The 21,024-nt window shown below is 31.8% G+C and overlaps 2 protein-coding genes and 1 non-coding gene across 13 annotated transcripts; 2 read left to right on the forward strand and 1 right to left on the reverse strand.

Moving 5' to 3' along the window:
• Trnak-cuu lies at positions 1-73 on the forward strand. The gene has a single exon. It is a non-coding gene; the product is annotated as a tRNA-Lys (tRNA).
• A 554-nt stretch (positions 74-627) lies between these two features.
• LOC124180805 (putative hydroxypyruvate isomerase) lies at positions 628-3,808 on the forward strand. 4 transcript variants are annotated; one of them, XM_046566609.1, is made up of 6 exons: positions 628-648; positions 2,054-2,264; positions 2,396-2,507; positions 2,640-2,812; positions 3,015-3,134; positions 3,224-3,806. In XM_046566609.1, the coding sequence occupies exons 2-6, from the start codon at positions 2,075-2,077 to the stop codon at positions 3,409-3,411; spliced, it is 783 nt and encodes a 260-aa protein (XP_046422565.1). In that variant the 5' UTR covers positions 628-648; positions 2,054-2,074; the 3' UTR covers positions 3,412-3,806. The 4 variants fall into 4 exon arrangements, with proteins under 4 accessions (XP_046422565.1, XP_046422563.1, XP_046422562.1 ...); XM_046566607.1 differs by lacking the exon at positions 628-648 and adding an exon at positions 663-900; XM_046566606.1 differs by lacking the exon at positions 628-648 and adding an exon at positions 979-1,336 and having other exon boundaries at positions 3,224-3,808.
• A 518-nt stretch (positions 3,809-4,326) lies between these two features.
• Positions 4,327-20,302, reverse strand: LOC124180804 (palmitoyltransferase ZDHHC2-like). 8 transcript variants are annotated; one of them, XM_046566597.1, is made up of 11 exons: positions 19,938-20,302; positions 19,091-19,117; positions 18,499-18,593; positions 17,723-17,843; positions 17,152-17,375; positions 16,488-16,617; positions 16,142-16,268; positions 13,085-13,171; positions 10,291-10,418; positions 7,997-8,024; positions 4,327-7,676 (listed from the first exon to the last, which is right to left on the reverse strand). In XM_046566597.1, the coding sequence occupies exons 1-11, from the start codon at positions 20,056-20,058 to the stop codon at positions 7,607-7,609; spliced, it is 1,158 nt and encodes a 385-aa protein (XP_046422553.1). In that variant the 5' UTR covers positions 20,059-20,302; the 3' UTR covers positions 4,327-7,606. The 8 variants fall into 8 exon arrangements, with proteins under 8 accessions (XP_046422553.1, XP_046422559.1, XP_046422557.1 ...); XM_046566603.1 differs by lacking the exon at positions 10,291-10,418 and adding an exon at positions 8,118-8,177 and having other exon boundaries at positions 19,938-20,301; XM_046566601.1 differs by lacking the exon at positions 13,085-13,171 and having other exon boundaries at positions 19,938-20,301.
• Between the last annotated feature and the right edge of the window lie 722 nt (positions 20,303-21,024).

Here is a 21,024-nt window from a genome sequence, read left to right on the forward strand (position 1 = left end):
GCCCGGCTAGCTCAGTCGGTAGAGCATGAGACTCTTAATCTCAGGGTCGTGGGTTCGAGCCCCACGTTGGGCGATTTAATTTTTATTCGTACTTACAAGCATCCTTTCTTTGGCTTATATCTTCTAACAGACCATCTTAATATTTAATTAGTACAGAAAAAATATAATAACCAAATCCCCTATTTCCGATGTATCCGTGTTGCGTGCAACCAATTTTTGTAAATTCGCGTATAGAACATATTATACGAATCAATAACAAAAAGGTAAAAGGATTTGTTTCACTTAAGGAATTCCAGTTTACTTCTTTGAGAATTCTTTGTACGGCCCATTTCGTAGATGAAAATTGACAAAAGTACGAATTTTCGTACAGTCGCGTCGTCGATTACATTGTAGCGCGAAAAGGAAAAAACTTGGATAAAAAAGTGTAAGAAACCAAAAATACTTTTTCTCCACATGTATGTGCTACCTGAACCTCTTGAAATTTTTTAGTCAAGACATGTAATCGTGAAGCGGAAAAAAGGGGATCAAAATTGAACGACCGTATTTTCTCAACAGTAATCTCGAAATTCGTGCTTGACCCTGAAATTCGGCGTCCAGGCAGCCAAAAGAAGGGGAATAAAAGCCTTGTATATCCTATTAAACCATATTGTAAGATCTGTTCTCTATCGACGTAAAACGCAACTAGGAAAGATAATACGAAAATTACGTGCAATACAAAAGCATCCAATATACTCTCAGTTGATAAATTACATAAGTGATAAGTGATAAGAGAGATATTTTCCCTTCTACTTTGACGTATTCGTGACCTGGATAGAGAAGTGTTGTTTTTTCTTTTCAGCTTCAACTGACAAATAATTTCGTCTATTGAGCAGTAATTGAATATTAAAATACAGCTAAATGGTATTGAACATTCAATATTATACACGTTAAGTTATGCGCGCTGTATTACAACCTAACCTAACCTAACTGCTATGCAACTCTTTCCCTTAATGACAGCTGGAAATCAGCTGTTGCCAAACAGTGTAACCCAACCTAACCTAACCTAAAATCAAATACAAATATGAGCTTAGGAGAATTTAGTAAGAAAGTAGTGAAAAAAAATTGTAGAAGAAAAGGTACGATAATACGGAGTAAGGAACGTGAAGTAATTAAATCCATAATAGAATTTTGTGATCAAGAAGCTAGACAAAAATCTCTACTATTTCCATTGCGTCAAGCCACTAAAAGGGCTGCTAATTATACCAAGATATCCGAAAGAACGGTCAAACGCATAAGGGAGGAAAATAAGTTAGGGCTAGAGTTTGCCGATGACGATGATTATTCAACTAGAAAATGGGTAAGGCTTCGTCGTCGTTGATGGATAACCTATCAGGGCCACTGAATATTACAAATAATACAATTTTGTAAAAAGATCTGTTATATTCAATCATTAACAGAAAATTTCAAAGACTCGTCTGCAATCGACGTATTTATGATTTTCTAACTGATTACAAATTGCAGTAAGAATGTTTCGACATCAAATTGAACAGTCAACTATACATCTAACTATCCAATCTGACCAAGCAAATTTGGCATCACTTAAATCGAAATTTATAAAAAGTAGACTTTATGTAAATTTTGTTTAGCAATTCTAGATTAATTTTTATTGCATTACTATTTACGTTTTGTAAAATTCCGAGGCATCAGTTCAGAGCTTATTTCATAATGGACCATATCTACACTTCTTTTCCTCTAAATAAATGAATCTGAACCTTAAAACATTATGTTATTGCTATTTTGACTCATTCACTAAACACTACAAGCGCTATAATTTATCCAATATTCAATAATATTTTCACAATGTCTCCTCAAACGGAGTAGCACAAAAAAAAAAAAAATACTGTAACGCGATTATAAAGAAAAACAGTGATTTCTTAATCTCTAATAAGCAATAAATGTGTGTGCCATATCTTATTAGCCACGATATGTTTAGATAGCAGAGTTACGTAATATTGATTAAACCAATTTTGCACTTACACAAAAATGTGAGCCACTTTGTTACTTTAATCCACAGAGTAGAGGACCAACAGTAACAATGAAGTTTGCCAGCAACCTATCCTTCATGTTTGGGGAAAGCCCGAAGATCACAGAAAGATACCAGCTGGCTAAGCAGGCAGGATTTAAGGCTGTGGAAACTGGATTTCCACTTGGATTTACTGCCCAGGAAGTCGCAGATGCTCGAAGTAAAGCAGATGTCAAGCAGGTTCTAATCAACATATTTACTGGTATATATGAATTTGAACTATAAGCATCTTTTACATGTAACAATAAGTCTTGAGTGCTTCTTTCATTGAAATTCTTAAAATGCACATACCTTCACTAACAATTAGTATAATAAATGGCTCTTTTGCATCAGGTGATGTATCAAAAGGAGAAATGGGCTTTGCTGCTATACCGGGGAAAGAAGATGAGTTTAAAAAAAGTGTTGCTCTTACTATCGAGTATGCTAAGGCTCTAGACTGTAAAAAGTGAGCTGATTTTTTTTTCAAAGTACATATAATTCCATTGTAGAGATGCATTGATAATATCATCCATACGTTTTAATTTCAAAATGAAATTGCTCTCAAAACAAATTTCTGATACTTTATTACAATTTTTAGGATCCATGTAATGTCTGGTAAAGTGGAATCGCCTAATGAAATCAACGATTCAACTTATGAGAGTAACATGAGATTTGCCATCGAGAAGTTTCAGGCAGAGGATATTGTTGCTCTTATTGAACCAATAAACAGTATAACAATGCCCAACTACTACATGAATAGTTTTGAAAAAGGTATACCCGGAATTTGTCCTACATGAAACCAATTTTTATCATAGTTCATATACTTAGACATTGTCAGTGTGAATATTTTCTTTCTTACCGTTCCAAAATATTTTATCTGATTGATCACGCAAATTGGTCAAAATGGTCTTCAGGAAACAGGAATAATTCAGAACCTGATTACATTTCATTCCATATTGCATCACTAATACAGGTCTGGAAATAGTAAAGAAAATAAACAGTCCACATTTAAGATTGATGTTGGATTTGTTCCATCTGCAACATGCACGTGGAAACATAACTCGTACTATCAAGGAATATCTTCCATACCTTGGTGAGTGTCATCTATTTCATTGTATAATTGTTGTCATTACACTCGTCAAAATATTTTTATAAACAAACTTTCTGATAAAATACTTGCAGGTCATGTGCAAGTAGCACAAGTGCCAGACAGACACGAGCCGGATACGGCTGGTGAATTAAATTACAGATATGTATTTTCTCTCTTGGAAAAAGAAGGATACAAAGACTATATCGGTTTGGAATACAGACCAAAAGCTGGATCTGCGGAAGGATTGAAATGGATTAAAAATTTCGGTTATACTTTATAAATTACACAACCAATATCTGAATATTCATAATATATTACTGAATTATTTGAAAATTTTATCTCTGAATGCACAAGAAAGTTATTTTACGTATTGTTTATAATACTAATAATTTTACATATATCTGAGGGTAATGGTAGCCGATTAAGGACTTTTTTTTCATACAAAACAATAAAACTAGCTCGAAATATACGAGTAGAGTACGTCATTAACGAGCTTTTGCAGAAACCTTCAGGTATACTTGTTAAGGTGGCCATCCAAAATGCAATGACTAGATTCTATATTTATACACATGGATACATGGATATTATACCGGTAATGGTCTGTAATACTAAAAATAAAACTGTAATGTAAAAATGAAACAATCAAGTACAGAGAAAATTAAAGACAATTAATACAAAAAGAAATGTGCATATTTATTACCGTACAATATTTTTATTATAATTTTTTATCGACTATAACAATATAGACACAATATATATTATTTACAATACATAAAATTATACAAAAATTTATTGCAGTTGCATTAAAAGCGTTGCGATCAGTTTGGAAAAAGTAATACCGTAAGCAACAAATAAATTGTTTATAAATGATGTTTTGCGTACTGTATATTTGAAAATTCAGTTGCTAGCGAGAAATAAGTAATATGCAAAGAACAGAAACGGTTTCTTTATACCATTTACATCTAATTTGTAATAATTTCGTACAAAAATTGTACAGTACTTATAGCTTACCTGTACAAGATTGATCTGAATAACAAGCTGGGGCTAATAAAAATTGTGATGAAGTTCATACTGGTTAAAGACAATGTGGGTAAACCACTGTATACTTATATTTGATAGCGGCGAAATTGAAATTACTTGTTGATTAATGTTGTATTATTGTTGTATAATGTTGTATATTCTCAAGTACAATTACTTGTACTTGAGAAATGTAAGTTTAAAAATGAATAGAGTATATCAGTATTTATGCTAATACCTCAAGATTTCTAATTCTTCTAGAGAACTCACAGCAATATTTTCCAATACAGTGTGAGCAATTCCGATCGTCCCTATTATTCAAAATTTTTTATAAATTTTAATTTACTGTGCTAATCACTTGATTATGCCCTAATTTTTCCGCCCTCGTACCTGGCTAGTTATTGCATCAAGCATACTTACAGGTAATATTTCGCAAATTTATCACCAAGTAAACTACTCTTTACGGTTCGAATTGACTCGAACGCTTCAGAAAATATTGTAATTCTCAATCACGATAAGATTTGCCATCAAAGAATGGTGGAACTAGGGGGTCTTAACATTCAAGTTCGCTAATTTTTCCTAAAATGCTGCAAAGTAAATTGAACTTGCAAGCTGCAATGTTCGATTCCGGAAATTATCAATCGCATTGCTTGTATAAGAAAAAGTTGTAGAAACGTGGCAATGTTTAACAAAAATCTAAGTTACACTAAGTTGCCAGATGTTTGAGAATTAAGATGTAGTTAGATGTTTACTGCATAGTTGTAGGAAATACTTGTTATATCTATAAAATGAAGAGATTTAAAGACACAACTTGACCACTAATTTGCTTAAGCTAAGTATTGTCTATTAGTAACAACACCTTACTTTACACATAAGGGCCAATTGTTACTGCCACCAGTCAAAGTATCTAAGTATGTACATATAGTGTTAAAGAGATTTTATAATCGCTATGCATAAAATTACGATTGGGTAAAATTACTTGATGAATTATTGTATAGTTTGATTGGCTCTCAATTGATGTGCACTCAATTGGTAGTTATAAGAGCAAATCGTCGTAATCTTCTCAACTGTTATTTCAAGTCTTTGTTTCCTATGAGAATTCAGATTTTTTAAATGATTTCATTCATGAATATAGCGATGATATTCAATGTCGTCGGTAAACGAAAAATTTGCTCAACTGCAGATGAAGAAAAAATGCGTTACCAAATAGCATACGATATTAGGGTTTTACAATTTAAAAAGTATCAAATTTTAGTTTTAAATGATAAGTAGCAAAATGCATTAGTCTTTCCATCTGCATCACTTTACGTATCAAAATCTTAAATATACTTTAAATATAGAGCAAACAAATTTGATATAAATTCCCAAACAGCCAATATTAATAGTAAGTACAACTAGTAGTACGTGCAGTGTTATAAGAATCAAATAAAAATCATAAAAACTTGATTTTACCGAAGTATTGACAATTCTCTGGTGAATGATAAAATTGGATTATAACAGTATGATTGATTTTCTTTTAAAAAAAAGTGAAAAAATGTATTTAAATTAAATAAATCAAAGTAAATAATAATGTTTCAGAGTACTGTCTCGTTAAATGAATGTCCTGTCAGTATTGATTCATTCAACCAGCTTTAATTATGACTCGACTAGATGCATGGCTGGATATAATATCTAATTACTGTATTTCAAAACGTGACATACAAAGTTAAGTGATTGGCGCACTTCTTACAGCAAACCTTCGTTTGAGTCATATGTTAAATACACATGTTGTAAATTCAATGAAAAAATTCTAAAAACCGTGCACCAAGTATCAGTGCAAATTTTCCATTTCATGAAATCATTGCTGCCGCTATTGAAAAATAATCATTATCATATTCTTTGAATAGAATTATGTCGAGAAAAAAAAATGCTCATACATGTAAATGAGAAAATTTAAACTGAGATGAGCAGGTCTGAGAATGATTAGAGAAGAAAATGTTAATCTCAATCAAAAGTGTAAATCTAGCTCCGTATAATTAGTGCAATATACGTAAGTACATATAGTCATGAATGAATGTCAACATCATTTATGGATGCAGATTTAAATCTTACTGATATGTGATCAAACCCTAACACCTACAATAAATAATGGTACATAGCATACCCCGGAGATTAAGTTAATCTTGCATTAAAATTCACAAGCCGTGTGATTTGCATGAGGCTTTTGAGAGCATTTCAGTAATCATCAATGTTTGACGTTAATAATATCAGATAAGCAGCAACTAATTTACACTTTGATACTACATGTGACTAGTTCTGCGATTTTTGTTAAGAACTTCAATTTATCGAGGTTAGTATGGAGCCGGGATAAAATTTTTATATCATTTCGATCTACAGATCGTGTGCGTGTGACATTTTTATAAGATGTCTCAGCTACCATTTTGTAAATCTCATCCAATATATTTTGGATATGGTAGGTAGTTTTACTATAATATAAATATTACAAATAATGCTAGTTTAAAATTATTCCTCATCAAAAGTAGGTATGTACGCATTAAAGCATCATATACAAGCGATAATGTACAGCTACAGATTATTAGTTGATCTCCTAGGAATATGTAATATCTTGTTTATAAAAATTTACTTAGTAACACTTCACACGGGTAATGTTAAAAAAATACAAAATAAAATTATAAGTTGTGAGAAGCATTTTTTTTCTTCTTAATAAATTGACACGCTGAATATGATGTGACATATTTGGAAAATACGTAAATTACATATTGCATTCCTTAATTGAAAGCAGTAATATTTTGTTACACAGAAAGTGATACCCTTATTGCTAATTAACACTGACTATAACAAGAAAAGATTCCAGACAAATAAATTAGACTGCAAAAAGAATTTGTACCTACCGAGAAATGCCTTTGAAGGATACTAACTTTGCGAAAAAACATTAGTTACTTTGACAAAAATACTCATAAAATTCCATAGAGCTCTTTAACGTTCGGTGATCCAATTTGTAAAAACCCTCCAAATTTTTTACTATTTTACTACGGCCGTGTATCATTCAAAAGTCAAAGTAATATAACATCATCAAATCGACTGTGATTGTAAGATTCTCTATTCATACGTTTGTTGTACGAAAGTAAGTGAACGGAATTAAGTGACTGTAATGCATGTTAAAAAGTGCCCACTATTAGCAAAGCTGCTAAAAATAATAATCGATATAGTAAAATAGCATATTTTATAGACAGTAAATAAAATTCATGTACGAAACTTGTTTGATACTCTCTGCGAATTAAACCACATGTTCCATCAACAAATTTCAATATTTCACAATCCAAGCTATTTTGTATGTTTCTGCGAAATTTTCATTGTTGTTAAAATTAAAACTGTTGGTAATTAGCTACATTTACTCCAATTCGGCTCTGCTTACTCATTTTCAGAAGTGTAACGAAGTAGGAAGGTATGAACCATTGTCAAACAGCTTTTTCCGCATCCACAAGTGGCTCGCTCACATCATTTCCTGGATTCCCTATGACAGCAGTGCTACAAAATATTTATACAATATAAGTTTATTATTGAATTGAAAAATTAGGGTGAGACAAGTAAATTGATTTTATTATATATCTAGAAATAATGAATCTTAATTTCTTTTTAAATATAATACCACCATTTAAATGTAAGAAAAATGGCTAAACTGTTAAACATTTGCATGCAGTTTAAGAATAAATGTTATTACCAGTGCATGGGTACTGAAAAATATTCAATTCTTTGCACGAACTGATAACATGAAATAAGTCACACAGATATGTTTCCCAATATGTAAGTAAAATAAACAATCTTGCATAAAAGTTTAATTATCATACCTAACTACCAAGAGCCATAATACCATATCTACAAAAAAAAACAAAAAAATATCGGATCGTTAATCACACTTCAAATAATGTAAATGATTAGTACAGACTTGATATAAAAAGAAAACTTTACCCAGTGCCAAGGGCCAGAATAGTAGCTTCTTCTACCAAACTCATTTCATCAAAGTTGTACCTATAGTCAATTGAATATTTGCTTTTGGATTTTTATTTGAAATTATCAAGAGAAATCACAATTAATTATAACAAGTAATTGCAAGCACAGATGTTACCAAAATAGTACAATTACCGTTGCAAGTTTAAATTCGTTACTTTTTGTTAGATGAAAATCAATACAAGATATTAAGGACTGGAAGCAAATTCAGTTTGTTAGTCATCCACTCATGAACTATACATATAATAATTCTAACTTGCATGAACAATTACTATGCACATCAAAACATCAATTTTTATGAAATATTCTTGAAAGTAACAAATACAAAGTGCGAGGCTATAATCATCCAAATAACTAATCAAATTTCTATACTAATCCTTAATTTTTTGATTAACAGTTAATTTAAAATAAATATTGTAATGACAAAGAAATTAAGAAAAAAGTATACAATATGTCAAAGAGGCTTTGCTCGCTCATTTGACGCATACAAAGAATAATATTAACCGAGAAGAGTCCAAGCAAAATTTATTGCAATAAACATAATGTGTATGTATGTGTGTACACTATGAACATATACATAAATTTATACACACACCAATTGTTATTATATGGACTATCTATAAGTAATAAACAAAATTTTTGTTTAATCAGCTTATAACAAAATAGTAAACTAGGAATGTTCTCTTTTATCACATGATCTTATCAAATAATAATTGCAATGGTACAGTCGTTATAAGGATTACGCAAAAATGTTCTACTTATTTACAATTATTAAATGTCGCATTAGAATAAAGTTTCAGCTTGATTCAAAGGTATCTTGTCAACTGTTTGTTTTCTTTTTTCATTTTACTACTGCTTGCTCAGTTTTCTTATCATCTGACCTTAAAATATAATAAATGTCTTATTTAATAAAGTTCACATTCCAGAGTATCAAAAACAAATTGATTGTAAAAAATGTACTATAGGAGTAACTATAGAAATTTTAGCAGTACATTCTGCTTGCATAAAATAAGAAATAATCTACTAAAAGAAAAATTGTCATTCTAAAACTCAAATACAGCACATATTATAAGCAAAATATACTAAATTACTTATAGTGTCAAGTTTTTCATATAGTTTATGAATTAACAATGCGAAGTAATGCTTCTGCTTTGTTTCATCTCAAAGTATGAACATGGATATCAATGGCAATGGGTATAATGAAGAATGATTGAAGCAAAGAAGGTCTGTGATTGACACTAAAGAATTTGCTTCTTTTGATGGCGAAAACCCATTCAATACTTCATAGAGAGAAATAAATTGCGCTTGTCTGGTACAACCTATAATTAACATAGGGTTGCGCTGTTACTGTGCATACTAATTTGTAATTGCTAATGTGTCATCGCAAAAAAATAATAAAGTGGTACAGTAATTGAAACCACCAAAAAGCACTTGAAAATAAAATTTTTTTGATTTTTTGAGATTTCGTTGCCTTGCCATTCAAAAGCACAAAAATCTTCTAACAGTAATATTGTCAAATCCACATGCCTGTGTTGAATCTCTTCTTTTGTGAAACAAAAATTTCAGCAAACCATTTGTAAAATACTTATTTAAACGTCAGGCAAGTACATTTGTATGGGAATTACCAAACACATTACACTAAGTGTCTGATTAAATTTAAATTATAAATTTTGTGATGTCAAGTTATAACAGAATCTAAAGCTATTCAAAATCAAGTTCTTATGTCCATATTGATACCTTGAAATAAAAATGGCAAACATTACAACAAGGCTACACTGTTCTTCATAACATGTTCGTTTTTTTCTTCTAAGGAATACATGTCAAATGCAACTAGTATAACATTAGCATGAGTAAAAGTAAAAATATGCGTATCCTGTTGCACCTGAATATCTTCATTTGCTGGTTCAACATGAGTATAGATATTTTTTCACATTTTCACCAATGTAGGCTTTCAACTAAACAATACACAACTTTACTGATGTCATGCTTTCCGGGGATTGGAATATATTTGTGATATCCAATTTTCGGTTCGACGATCGACTGGATTCCTTAATTTTAAAGAATCGTAACATTTCCTACCTACACTCTAATCGGTCTAACTAAATACCATGATTTTATACCATCCGTAAAATACCTGAACGAGAGCCAGATAGTGGTGGGGAGTCGAGTTCAGCCTCATCCCCCCACCGTTGTGGTTCGCCGAGTAAAGTGTGGGTATCTTCATCGCATAGCCGTTCAGGGAAGGTAACCCCGTCTCCAAAGCTGTAACCCATACCCACATTTCGAGGCCTGATATCACCTCATTATCATCCATCATCTGGTATAACTAATGCTCGTGTAATGATATTACTGTATTATAAAGACAGGGATTACATGAATAAACACGTCAATATCTATATTGACTATTGAAGTTTCTCCACTAGGAATTTTTTCTAACAGTTTTAACAGTTTTTACAGGGACTTATAATCAGTAGTATAGAAAGATTCCAGATATTCGAGAATGGTTAAAAATTCCTATTGATGTAATGTAAAGTACTTTGTAATGGAGTTTACTTTGAAAACTTTCAATGGAAAGAAGCAATCGGTACATTACCCGATGACTTCAGGTGCTTTGGAACTACAAAAACTAAAGGCAAATCATTTTTGTTTTGATGGTTAAATAATCATAATTGATACCAGACAAAAGTTCCATATGTGTATACATAGAATCTCATCAAATTCTTTAATACTGTCATATTTTATACTTTTTAAAACACAGTTGTTGATGTTGCATATTTTTCACAGGACTGTCGTTATATTTTAACAGTTGTCTTAAAAATGTATTATGATTGTCATTATTGTACACTGACCGTATAACTCTTTTACTGAAAAATTACAAGTATTTGCGAATTCACCATGAAATTAGGTATGCGTACTCGGTTGAATTGAAAGGTCTTTGTTGCTGTTTGAATAATTTAGTTTTCCATTATTCTTTAGCGTGAAAATATTACAATTTTATCCGCTATTAAAATTTTATGAATTAATCACTCTACGAGCCAGATGCACAATACCTTGCAACATTGTCACGTAATGTAACACACAGCATAGCTGAGAAACATTGGCAAATTATAAATTAAACCAGTAACGAATTGGAGTCTTATTCTTACAATTAGATTTATTATAGATGACTGATAATGATTTGAGTCAGAATTGAGATATGTATATAAAAATGATCAGCCATTTTCAATAATTATATTAGCGAACCTTTATAAAAATTACGATAATATAATTTTGTGTTGTTAATCAGAAACAATATATCGGGATTCGCAAGACCCTGCAACATTTCCCCCTAACTTACGTTTTTAGATTATGCAATACGAGATATTTGCTGCAGATGCTGCGGGACGTAATTTACTGATTGATAGATATTTGATTCCACAGCTTTCCAAAAAAATTATAAATGCCTACAATAATTTTCCAATTTTTACACTAACGACGAGTTCGTGGGCTTTTTAAAACCAGTATAACATAGAGTCAAATAAACACTTCAAATATAAGGTTAAATATTTTTTGACAGTCAGTCACATATCAGAATTAAATAATATAAACTGTTACCTGTCAAAGATTTCTTTACACTATCAGAATCAATAATTTACAGCTGAACATTTTTTTCTGGAAATACAGTTTCCCTACTTAAGTGTTTTATTAACTATTCGATTGATTAAGAACTTCCGAATTAACGTAAATCCTTTTTTCTCAAATATTATACTTATTTCTCTTTATCATAATACTAGTGCCAAGATGAAAATAATGAAATAATTACTGATGCAAAGTACAGTGCAGCGAATAATGAGACAATCAGCAATAATAAGCAAGCAATGTACACTAACATGCTCTGACAGATTTTTTAATAGTCTTGTATTGCACGAAAGTAAATTTAGTAGCAGGTAAATGATCTTACGAGATGGATACCTTCAATACCTGAAGAATTTATCTATTTATATGTGTATGTGTGTGTCTCTATAGAGAAAGCAAGGAATATAACATATCACTCAACTTTGCTGGACGAATTATTGCAGAAAAAAATCATCAGAACAAATTAAAATCATACTACTTAAAAAATCTGCCAGAAAACTAATTTCGAAACAAAACAGACATGCGTATACTAGAACATTTAACTACAGTAAGGTATTGTCATTACTTTGGAACTTGATGGATCATATTGTAATAGGTATCTGGGTATTAAAATGAATCATACAAATTCCACACTTATCAGTGATATCATAATGATCGAAGCAATCATTCATAAGACGATTTTGTGCGAGGAAAATTTTCTTCATTCTAGCACTTGTTCGTATTCAAAACTTAAAATTGTGTATCGGTCACCAGGCTGTTAGGTAACACAGCTGCACAAAAAAAAACAGTGCATTGTGTCACAAGTAGAACCACCATACCTATAAGTTTTTGGAAATGCTGATTACGAATCCAATGTCAGAATTGCTCCATCACCCACAGATTTTAAGTACTCCTGCCTGATACATGCAAGATTTTTCCATGCGCAAGTTACGAGTTGAACACTGCATATATTACTTAAAATCTGAGGGTGATAGAGTAATTTTTAATCCGAATTCGGATTCAGCATGTCCAATAACATATTATAGGTATGGTGGTCTAGTCCGTCGGATAAGATACTTCTTTTTTTGTGTGGTTGCGTAATCATTTGCGATATTAGGTAACTAATGCCTAATCACAGGTTTCATATTGAGATTCAAAATCTGAACCAATATTTTTACTTAAACTTTTAACTAGTATCAGGTGGAATTTGCGGTTCATCGATGATACACGTAATTTCTAAACAATTATTAAGTTTATCTGGTTCTCCATCAGAGTTACATAATAACGGTTCCTGGAAATCCGATGCAGGTGAACTAATATTCAGTAGTGCTGACCTGTTCTGAGTACTGCCCATGGAGTTGTAAGTGTTTGAGCCAACCTGATGCTGCGACCGTACAGGGTAGACATTGCCATCCCCAAGACTAGAACATACCCGTTCCAACCCCCCAATTTTAAAATCAAAATCCTCTATTCTATTTAATATCTAATGCATGTACAATATTTGCTGATGAGGTACGTCAATCAGGTTCAATTACCATTCACTATGATAATTCAAATATCAACTTTGACCAATTCATATGCTCTTCTTCAATTATTTTAAGAATTTTTCAAATGCCACCATCATACTACTTCTTTAATTTAATTATTCATGTCCTCTATCTATTTTCACACATACATTAGTTTCAATAGCATTTTGAACCTCTATCACTTTTGAATTAATGACAATTCAGTCATTGATTCAAATCATTTGCCCTTCCTATAACTAAAGAAACATCTAAAACTGTTTGATCGAAATTAATAACATTTAACCGGTATAGTATCACCGACGACACGAGAAATATTTCTACATTTCCAAGCTGCAACCACACCTGTATTGATACACCATACAATAAAAACATATCAACAACTATCACAATATTGAAACAGATATTTTTATACAAGCAATCAAACTTATAACTAAGCCCCCAGTGTTGATCAATTATTCAAATCAACCTTATCATTGTATCCATTGAACGGGCGAGATGAAACTGTTTTAGAAACGGATCACTGGTATAATTGGCCATTGTTTGAATTATTAGAACATACAATGGTGTGCAGTTAATACAATAAGAATCTTAAAGAAGAATTACATGTAGAATAAATGGTTTGCATTCCCGCACACTGGACTTCCAAGCTATAATTTTCAAGACAAAAAATTAAACTACATGTAGAGAAATGTTAAATTTGGACTTATTATTTACCCTCTCTCCCATTGTCAAATCATTGCAAGTATAGCAATTGTAGTAAATGTGACAATTCTAATTGTCAGATCTATATTCCAAGTTCTTATGTCTACTAGATTTGATTTAACTGAATAATTTAACAGTGGTACTTCAGGTGCCAGTACACACATATAGTAGTGAATCCAAAAATATCTTTTGCTCCACAGACATGCAGAATTGAATGCTGTCTCAAGATTCTTGAAATTTGAGAAAGATATACATTCTTTTTCATTAGGCAACACACAATATATCTATCAATAATACAACTTCGTATACATCAAAGTGCCCAGTGCTATATGCGCCATAGTAACGAATGAAAACTGTGACTTTTGCATACAATTTCCAATAAAAACCCGTTGATGCTCAAACATTTTAAATATTGTATATTTCTCAACGCTAATATAAACTTTTGCGTGTCTATTGATAACGATCACACCCGAAATAAATCCTGAAGCATCGCATACAAAATGTTTGATTGATAATCAGACGTAAAATTATCTCGTAAATTCAATTTCAGTATAATCGGCCTCATTTCAATATCATTAAATGCTGGCATAATTAATTTTAGATGGCAAAGGTATGAGGAAGAAAACTTTTTAGCTTCAAGAAACCGAAAGGCTGAAAATAACTGAATATTATGAACACTCTCTGTAATAGTAAAATTCTAACATCACTAATACTGTCTTAGACAATCAGAAACTTTTCTTCGCAGGCATTAATCTACTTAAGTAAATAAGCTATGCCAAAGAGTAACTGTTATGAATTACCAGATGAAAGTTATGTTAAAACATACTTCTGAAATTAGATACTAATTAATTTCCTGAAACACTGAACATTATAAAATAACCGGACTGATGATGAGAAGAAGTAATGCACCTAAAATACATTTATCAAAAATCAACTAAACAAATTCAACCAGGTTCCCAGGAAATTATATTCATCGCCGCTTAGGAGATAGATTCTCTTAGTGATAGAGCTTAGAGATAGTTGGAAATAAAAACAGCAAACAATTTTTCGATAAAAAGTGCGACCTAAGTAAATAACAAGATTTTTGGGAGTAATTTACTCAGCTATTTTGAAGTCAACTTTTAATCTGATTGAGATCCGTTTTCTCAAAAACTGAAGAGTATCATAGCATTACTCGATTGAAAATAGAGAAATCAAGCAATCAGTGTTGTAACTTAAAAACATAAGAAATTGAAACTGACAGTGGCACTTGATATTGCACAGCTACAAAGTGAGGAAACTAGAACAAAATAATGTGGGTCAAAATTTTCGTCCACAAGGCTTGCAAGTTCATCATGTCTTGGTACCTATATTTATATTTTTATATAGTCAACAGTATAAATACTTCTGAAATTTAATAAGTGCATGTGCATGTGCTAAATACATAACGAACAAAGTTTTGAAAAATAGGGAAACATCGAGCGAATCATCATCGAATGTACAATATATGGAATATGATGTAAATATAGGAAAAAAATTAAAAAGTATTGGGAACCATGTACATACATATATAGGATAAGATTGCTGGATACCAGAATGTTTTTGAATACGACCAAGGTTTCCGAAGTATATACGCCAAAGATAAAATGTAGCAAACCTGTTGTAAATATTCTGATTTTGTCTCATGTTTATTCTGATTAATGAAATCTGTATTATGTAAACTAAAAACTATTGTTAAATTACCCTATCACTTGACTGATTTGTAAATCGATAGCTTTTCGACTTGTGACTTTCATTGATACTCAGCATTCTATCCCATAATATAAGCGGAATAATAATGAGTAGTAAAGATGAAGTAAAAAAAAATGAAAGGACATAAATGAAAAATGTTTGATACTCACAGCTAAGCAAGTGAATTGAGCTTTTGTGGTGTATTTTGTAGTCGATGAAAACATAAATTACATATGTATATAAATTGGTATTGCGCAACTGGCTCAAAGATTATCATAAAAAAAAGACTTCTAATTACTTTTTGAACTGATTAAATGTCAGTAAGGACATTCGTCAGATACAGATTAAATTATGTTCTTATTTTCACCTAAATTTACGCACTATTATTCAGTCAATTTTATTTTAAACTTATTTTCTGCCTCAGTAAAAAAAGTAATGATGAGAGTAGCTTACCTAGTAAAAACAGGAAGGAACCAGAGCCGCGAATTATCGCCAAATACTTCTTGGAAATTATTGTATCTTCCAAGACTAAAGCCATCTTTGTCTTTTCCAGTTCGAAACATAGGCGGTCTGAATGCTTCTGTAACATCACGTTAACCAAAATGAAGTCATAGAGAAATTAAAAAAATTAGCAACTAAAATCACAAAATGCCGAATTTGAGACCACTCAACTTCTTCAATTGTGATAATCTATGTTACATTATAATAGCTTCCGAATGTGCTATTTGAATTCTGAGTTTCTATCAAAGGACTCAATTATTCTTTAAAATAAAACAATTAAATCTCTTTTATTGCTTACCCAGTGTTGATCTGTTATGCAGAATGAGGTAGCAATGATAGAAGAAAAGAGAGGTGAGACTAACTGCAAACATCAGCGCAACACAGAACAAGAAGAGCAAATGGAACTTTCCCACTCCGTCCAACTGACCCTGCGAAATTATTATTTTAAATGTCTACGTTCATAGCCTATACAAGATGTAATCGAGCTACTATTTAATTATATATATTTTCCTATCTTGCTACGTGCATATATGATCATAGAAATAAATGTTTACAGAGGCACTGTTCAACTTGGAAGAAGTATCTCCTTTTATCACTTCTGAAATCAATCCTAATGATTCACAAGTTTATGTCATGTTGCTCTTGCAATTTTTGTACTTGATTGCTTTGAAAGTAACTGAACATTGTAAAATAAATTATATATTTATAACAGTGAAGTGTTTGTCCTCATCCTGGTCCTCACAATGGTTATTTAAGAAAAGACATGTGAATAAAAAAATCTGATCGGTTGAAATCTGACTGGTACTAAAATTTTGTAAAGCTTACAACTATACACAACCAAGTTACCGAATGTAACAAGAACCTAGGCTACTTGAACATGTTAAGGTGTTGAAAAATATTGAAGGTAAAATAAATACCATAATGAAGATGTTTATAAAACAAAGAAAATTACTGCATCTAACCTTCCAGAACTTGACAAAATATTCCAAAGAAGTGCCAGCAATAAACATGCAGTAAAGAAGAGCGTAAGCCAGGAACAACATGAAAAACTTGTAATTATGGAAGCCCACGCAGTTGTTCACCCACGGACAGTGATGGTCCATTTTTAGGACACACGTTCCACATACGCTGCAATGGTGGGCCCGGTCTGGTTTTATTAATTGACACTTCTCGCAGAAGCGGATTGCTGTAATTATGTCATTTAATATTTTCATCACTTCAAAAAAGAAGAAGATAGTATACATATATAGTCATTCACATTCTGAATGAAATCAACTAACTCATTCATGAAAATTTAACATAGAAGAAATAGATCATTGTTATTTTTCATATTTAGCATTGATATTTTTTTTATACACGTACAATATACTTGCATTATGAGTAAAAAAAAAAAAAAAAAAAATTAAAAAATAAAATGAAACATACAAATAAATATATTACGGTGAATGTTTATAGCATTGACTAATTATAATTCAAAATATTTCTAAAATGATTTACAAATTAATTGAACAGAGTAGATTCTTTGCTGCTCACCTCCTTTGATCGTGCGATTAGTAATAGGAAGATCTTGAGCAAATTGTTCTAAAATTTGCCTTTGAGCTTCTTCACTTACAGGTTGCTGAAGTTTTTCCATTTCCGCAGGAGGTATTCGAAACTATAATGTTTCAATGGGAATTACATTTTAATCATTTTGATGAAAGAGTATTTGAAATGACTGTAAGAAAATGAAAATTAATACTTCTATGATTCAAACCATTTGGTAGGGATCTATTCACAGCACATTATGATAAATTTAGTATCAATGTAAACAAACTTCTGAGGAAATCATAAATTCGCTGCAATATTACAATAACAGAAAATCAGTTACGTATGTCTGTGGTTTGAATATTGGCATACCAGATCTGCTGAAACCATGTTATACAAAAGAGAGTCAGGAAAACTCCTATAGCGTGACAACTAGAGCTAAATTTAGTGTCACATTTAATCACACAATCTGTGCACCTCCAAGTAAATATTTATGCAATAATTCGCCATCAGCTTATAAACAGTACTGTTAACATGTAATTAAACCTTCCTCCTGCTTTATAGTCAGATCCGAAACAACAATTAAGAAACTAACTTCAGAAATGTTTAGGAATTGAGAAAACATTCGAACGCTTTGTAAACTAGGCGGTCCAATGATTATTTTGTGAACTACAACACATATCAGTAGGCACATGATGAATATACTTGGTTTATTGACAAATTTTCTGACTAGCATATGCTGCAACTTACGATTAATGACTAACAGAAAAACAATCCAATATTACCTTGTCCGGCACTCTTCCAAGATCCGTGAAAACTGTTTGCCAGTACGACCAAAGGAATAGTAGAAACAAGATGTGGAAGAAAAATAGGTAAAAGGCTGTAAATATGAAACGACAAGAGTATTATTTAAAAGGAAAACATAACGAACAGACTCGAAATGTTTAGAAGCTTATTTTGCTCTTACTACCCCAACGTAAACGTCTGCCAAATGAATCAGTAGTGTTTATTTACAATCTCAGAAAAGATTCAAATTTTTATTACTGCTATTATTTACTTTGTATATACATAGCAGTTTCATTTTCTTCCATATTACACAAAAAATGTAGGCATGAAATTACACTCGTTTAAGTTAAATGATGTATTGAAAATCTAATAAGTACTAAAATATTTATAGACCAGGTGCTTGGGGAAGAACATTTGAACATTTTTTCAACACTTTCTGGAAGTTGAATGTTGATCTGATAATATTCAGTTTATACTGGCTAATATTCATTTTCCGTAGTATCTTTATAGAACTAGTAATCATCCAGTTATGAAAATATGTCTAGTAGACAAAATATATACCGAAACAGCAAAATTATATACGGTACATACCTTTTTGAACATAACTCTCGATTGCATCTGGAATGAGGGAATAAAATTAATGAATAACATTCCTTGAATGTAAGGCGCATTCGAAATTACAGAATGTAGAAACGTTTAAACTCATCATATTACTAATTACTTTTCTAATAATAAATTCCAGACAATATTTTTTACAGAATTCAAGCAAGTGATGGGAGAAGCATTTGATATTCAAGTAAGAATAAAAGCAATGAATCGACAAAGTTTTGAATAAAGTCTAAATATTTGTGACGGAAATTACAAGTAGTGGTGAAAAAATGTATTACATAGATTCCTAAATATGAATGTATATCATTCAAGAGGGGTGTTGAAATTAAATAGGATTATCCTCTCAAAATTCCTTACAGAGAAAAATATCTCTGTTATTGATAGGTCATTTATTATGAAAAGATAAACGTACGTTATGTAAAAAGATCATGGCATCATAGCACAAGTTGTGAGTCACAGAAATAATAAGTAATACGAAAAAACTATTGACCTACTTCGAATTGAATACATTAACATTTTCAAGTTCACGAATGTTTTGTTCAAGAATAATCGACAGAAGAATGTAGCTGAAAAATGTAATCGCGGTTACAGTCCAGACACGTCTATGTTTGGAATCGCGGTTACAGTCCAGACACGTCTATGTTGTATTTATAAGTTAAGATTAAAACAGAAACATTAAAAGAACAAAATAATAATAATTTGTAAAGAGAATGCGAGGTTATGCAAATACGTCTGTAGTTAATAACGAGACAGATTGAAAGGCGAATAGTTGACATAAATTGAGGGCAGGAGCTGAAAATACTTTGGTAAGTAAATAAAACTGGCTTACAATAACAGAGTTGCACCACATAGGCATAATATGACCAGAAGACGACGGTCAGGATAAAGACAACGGGTATCCATTTGACGGCCTTCAAACACCACCAGCAAGGTCCATTCGGTTTACCCATTTTACGAAATAATACGTATTAAGCACACCACGGGTTATTTTTCAATGTGACACATTTCGTTGGTCTTCTCCTTTTCAGGAAACTTATTTTATTCTTCACGTCGTAAAACCACCACGAAACAACCACTCGCTGCAGAAATTCATTACACAGTAAACAATCGAAACGTATCTCAATATTCGAGAAATGATCAGAGCAGACTTTATTCGAGATACCGTTTCGTCACTGCTTACACAGTCGAACTCTAGTCTGCACATGCGTAGTTCTCTCACTTTCCGCGAACTAAATGGAATTTTATTTTCTATATATACCTGGTGTACCGAAATCCGACTCCATTGGCTACACTGGTGAACATTTTCATCGCTTTTCACAACTCCAAAAATATTTAGACACACACACGTACGTCTGTGAGGTAAACATGAGTCTCTTATGGGCATATGAATCTTTGTTAAACTGAATATTCGGGTAATGCATTGAATAATTGCGTCATCCTGCAGTTTCTCAACGATTCAACGCTAGCTTTGCAAGCCGCCATGTTGAATACGACGCTGAAATGTACCACGAGGATTGTGGAGTTTTCAGAACTATCTTTTGCTTCGATACTCATCTAAATCACACCCATTTACGCTTAACAGCTTCGACTCACTTTCTGCAGAAAATTTTTCAACCTTGTTCACCACAAAACGGTGTACATGATATTATGAACTGTACACCTCACCGTCTCGTAACTGCGAATTTATTATTTCGTGGTGCGAAAATTTCAAACGAAAAGAGCGATTGAACCAAATTTTACAATCTTTGATCTTTCATTTGAAAGAAATTTTACTCCAAGTACGCCATAACTACGGAGAGCAACTAGTTCGAGCGCAGATTCGCATTTGATAACCGCAAATAGCCATATAAGCGGTCTGTGGGTCCAAGTCATGACAAATTCATCCTAAATCAACATCGAACAAGGTCCTGCAAATA

The sequence above is a fragment of the Neodiprion fabricii genome, chromosome 4 (genome assembly GCF_021155785.1).
Source record: "Neodiprion fabricii isolate iyNeoFabr1 chromosome 4, iyNeoFabr1.1, whole genome shotgun sequence".
In the NCBI taxonomy this organism is placed as follows: domain Eukaryota; kingdom Metazoa; phylum Arthropoda; class Insecta; order Hymenoptera; family Diprionidae; genus Neodiprion; species Neodiprion fabricii.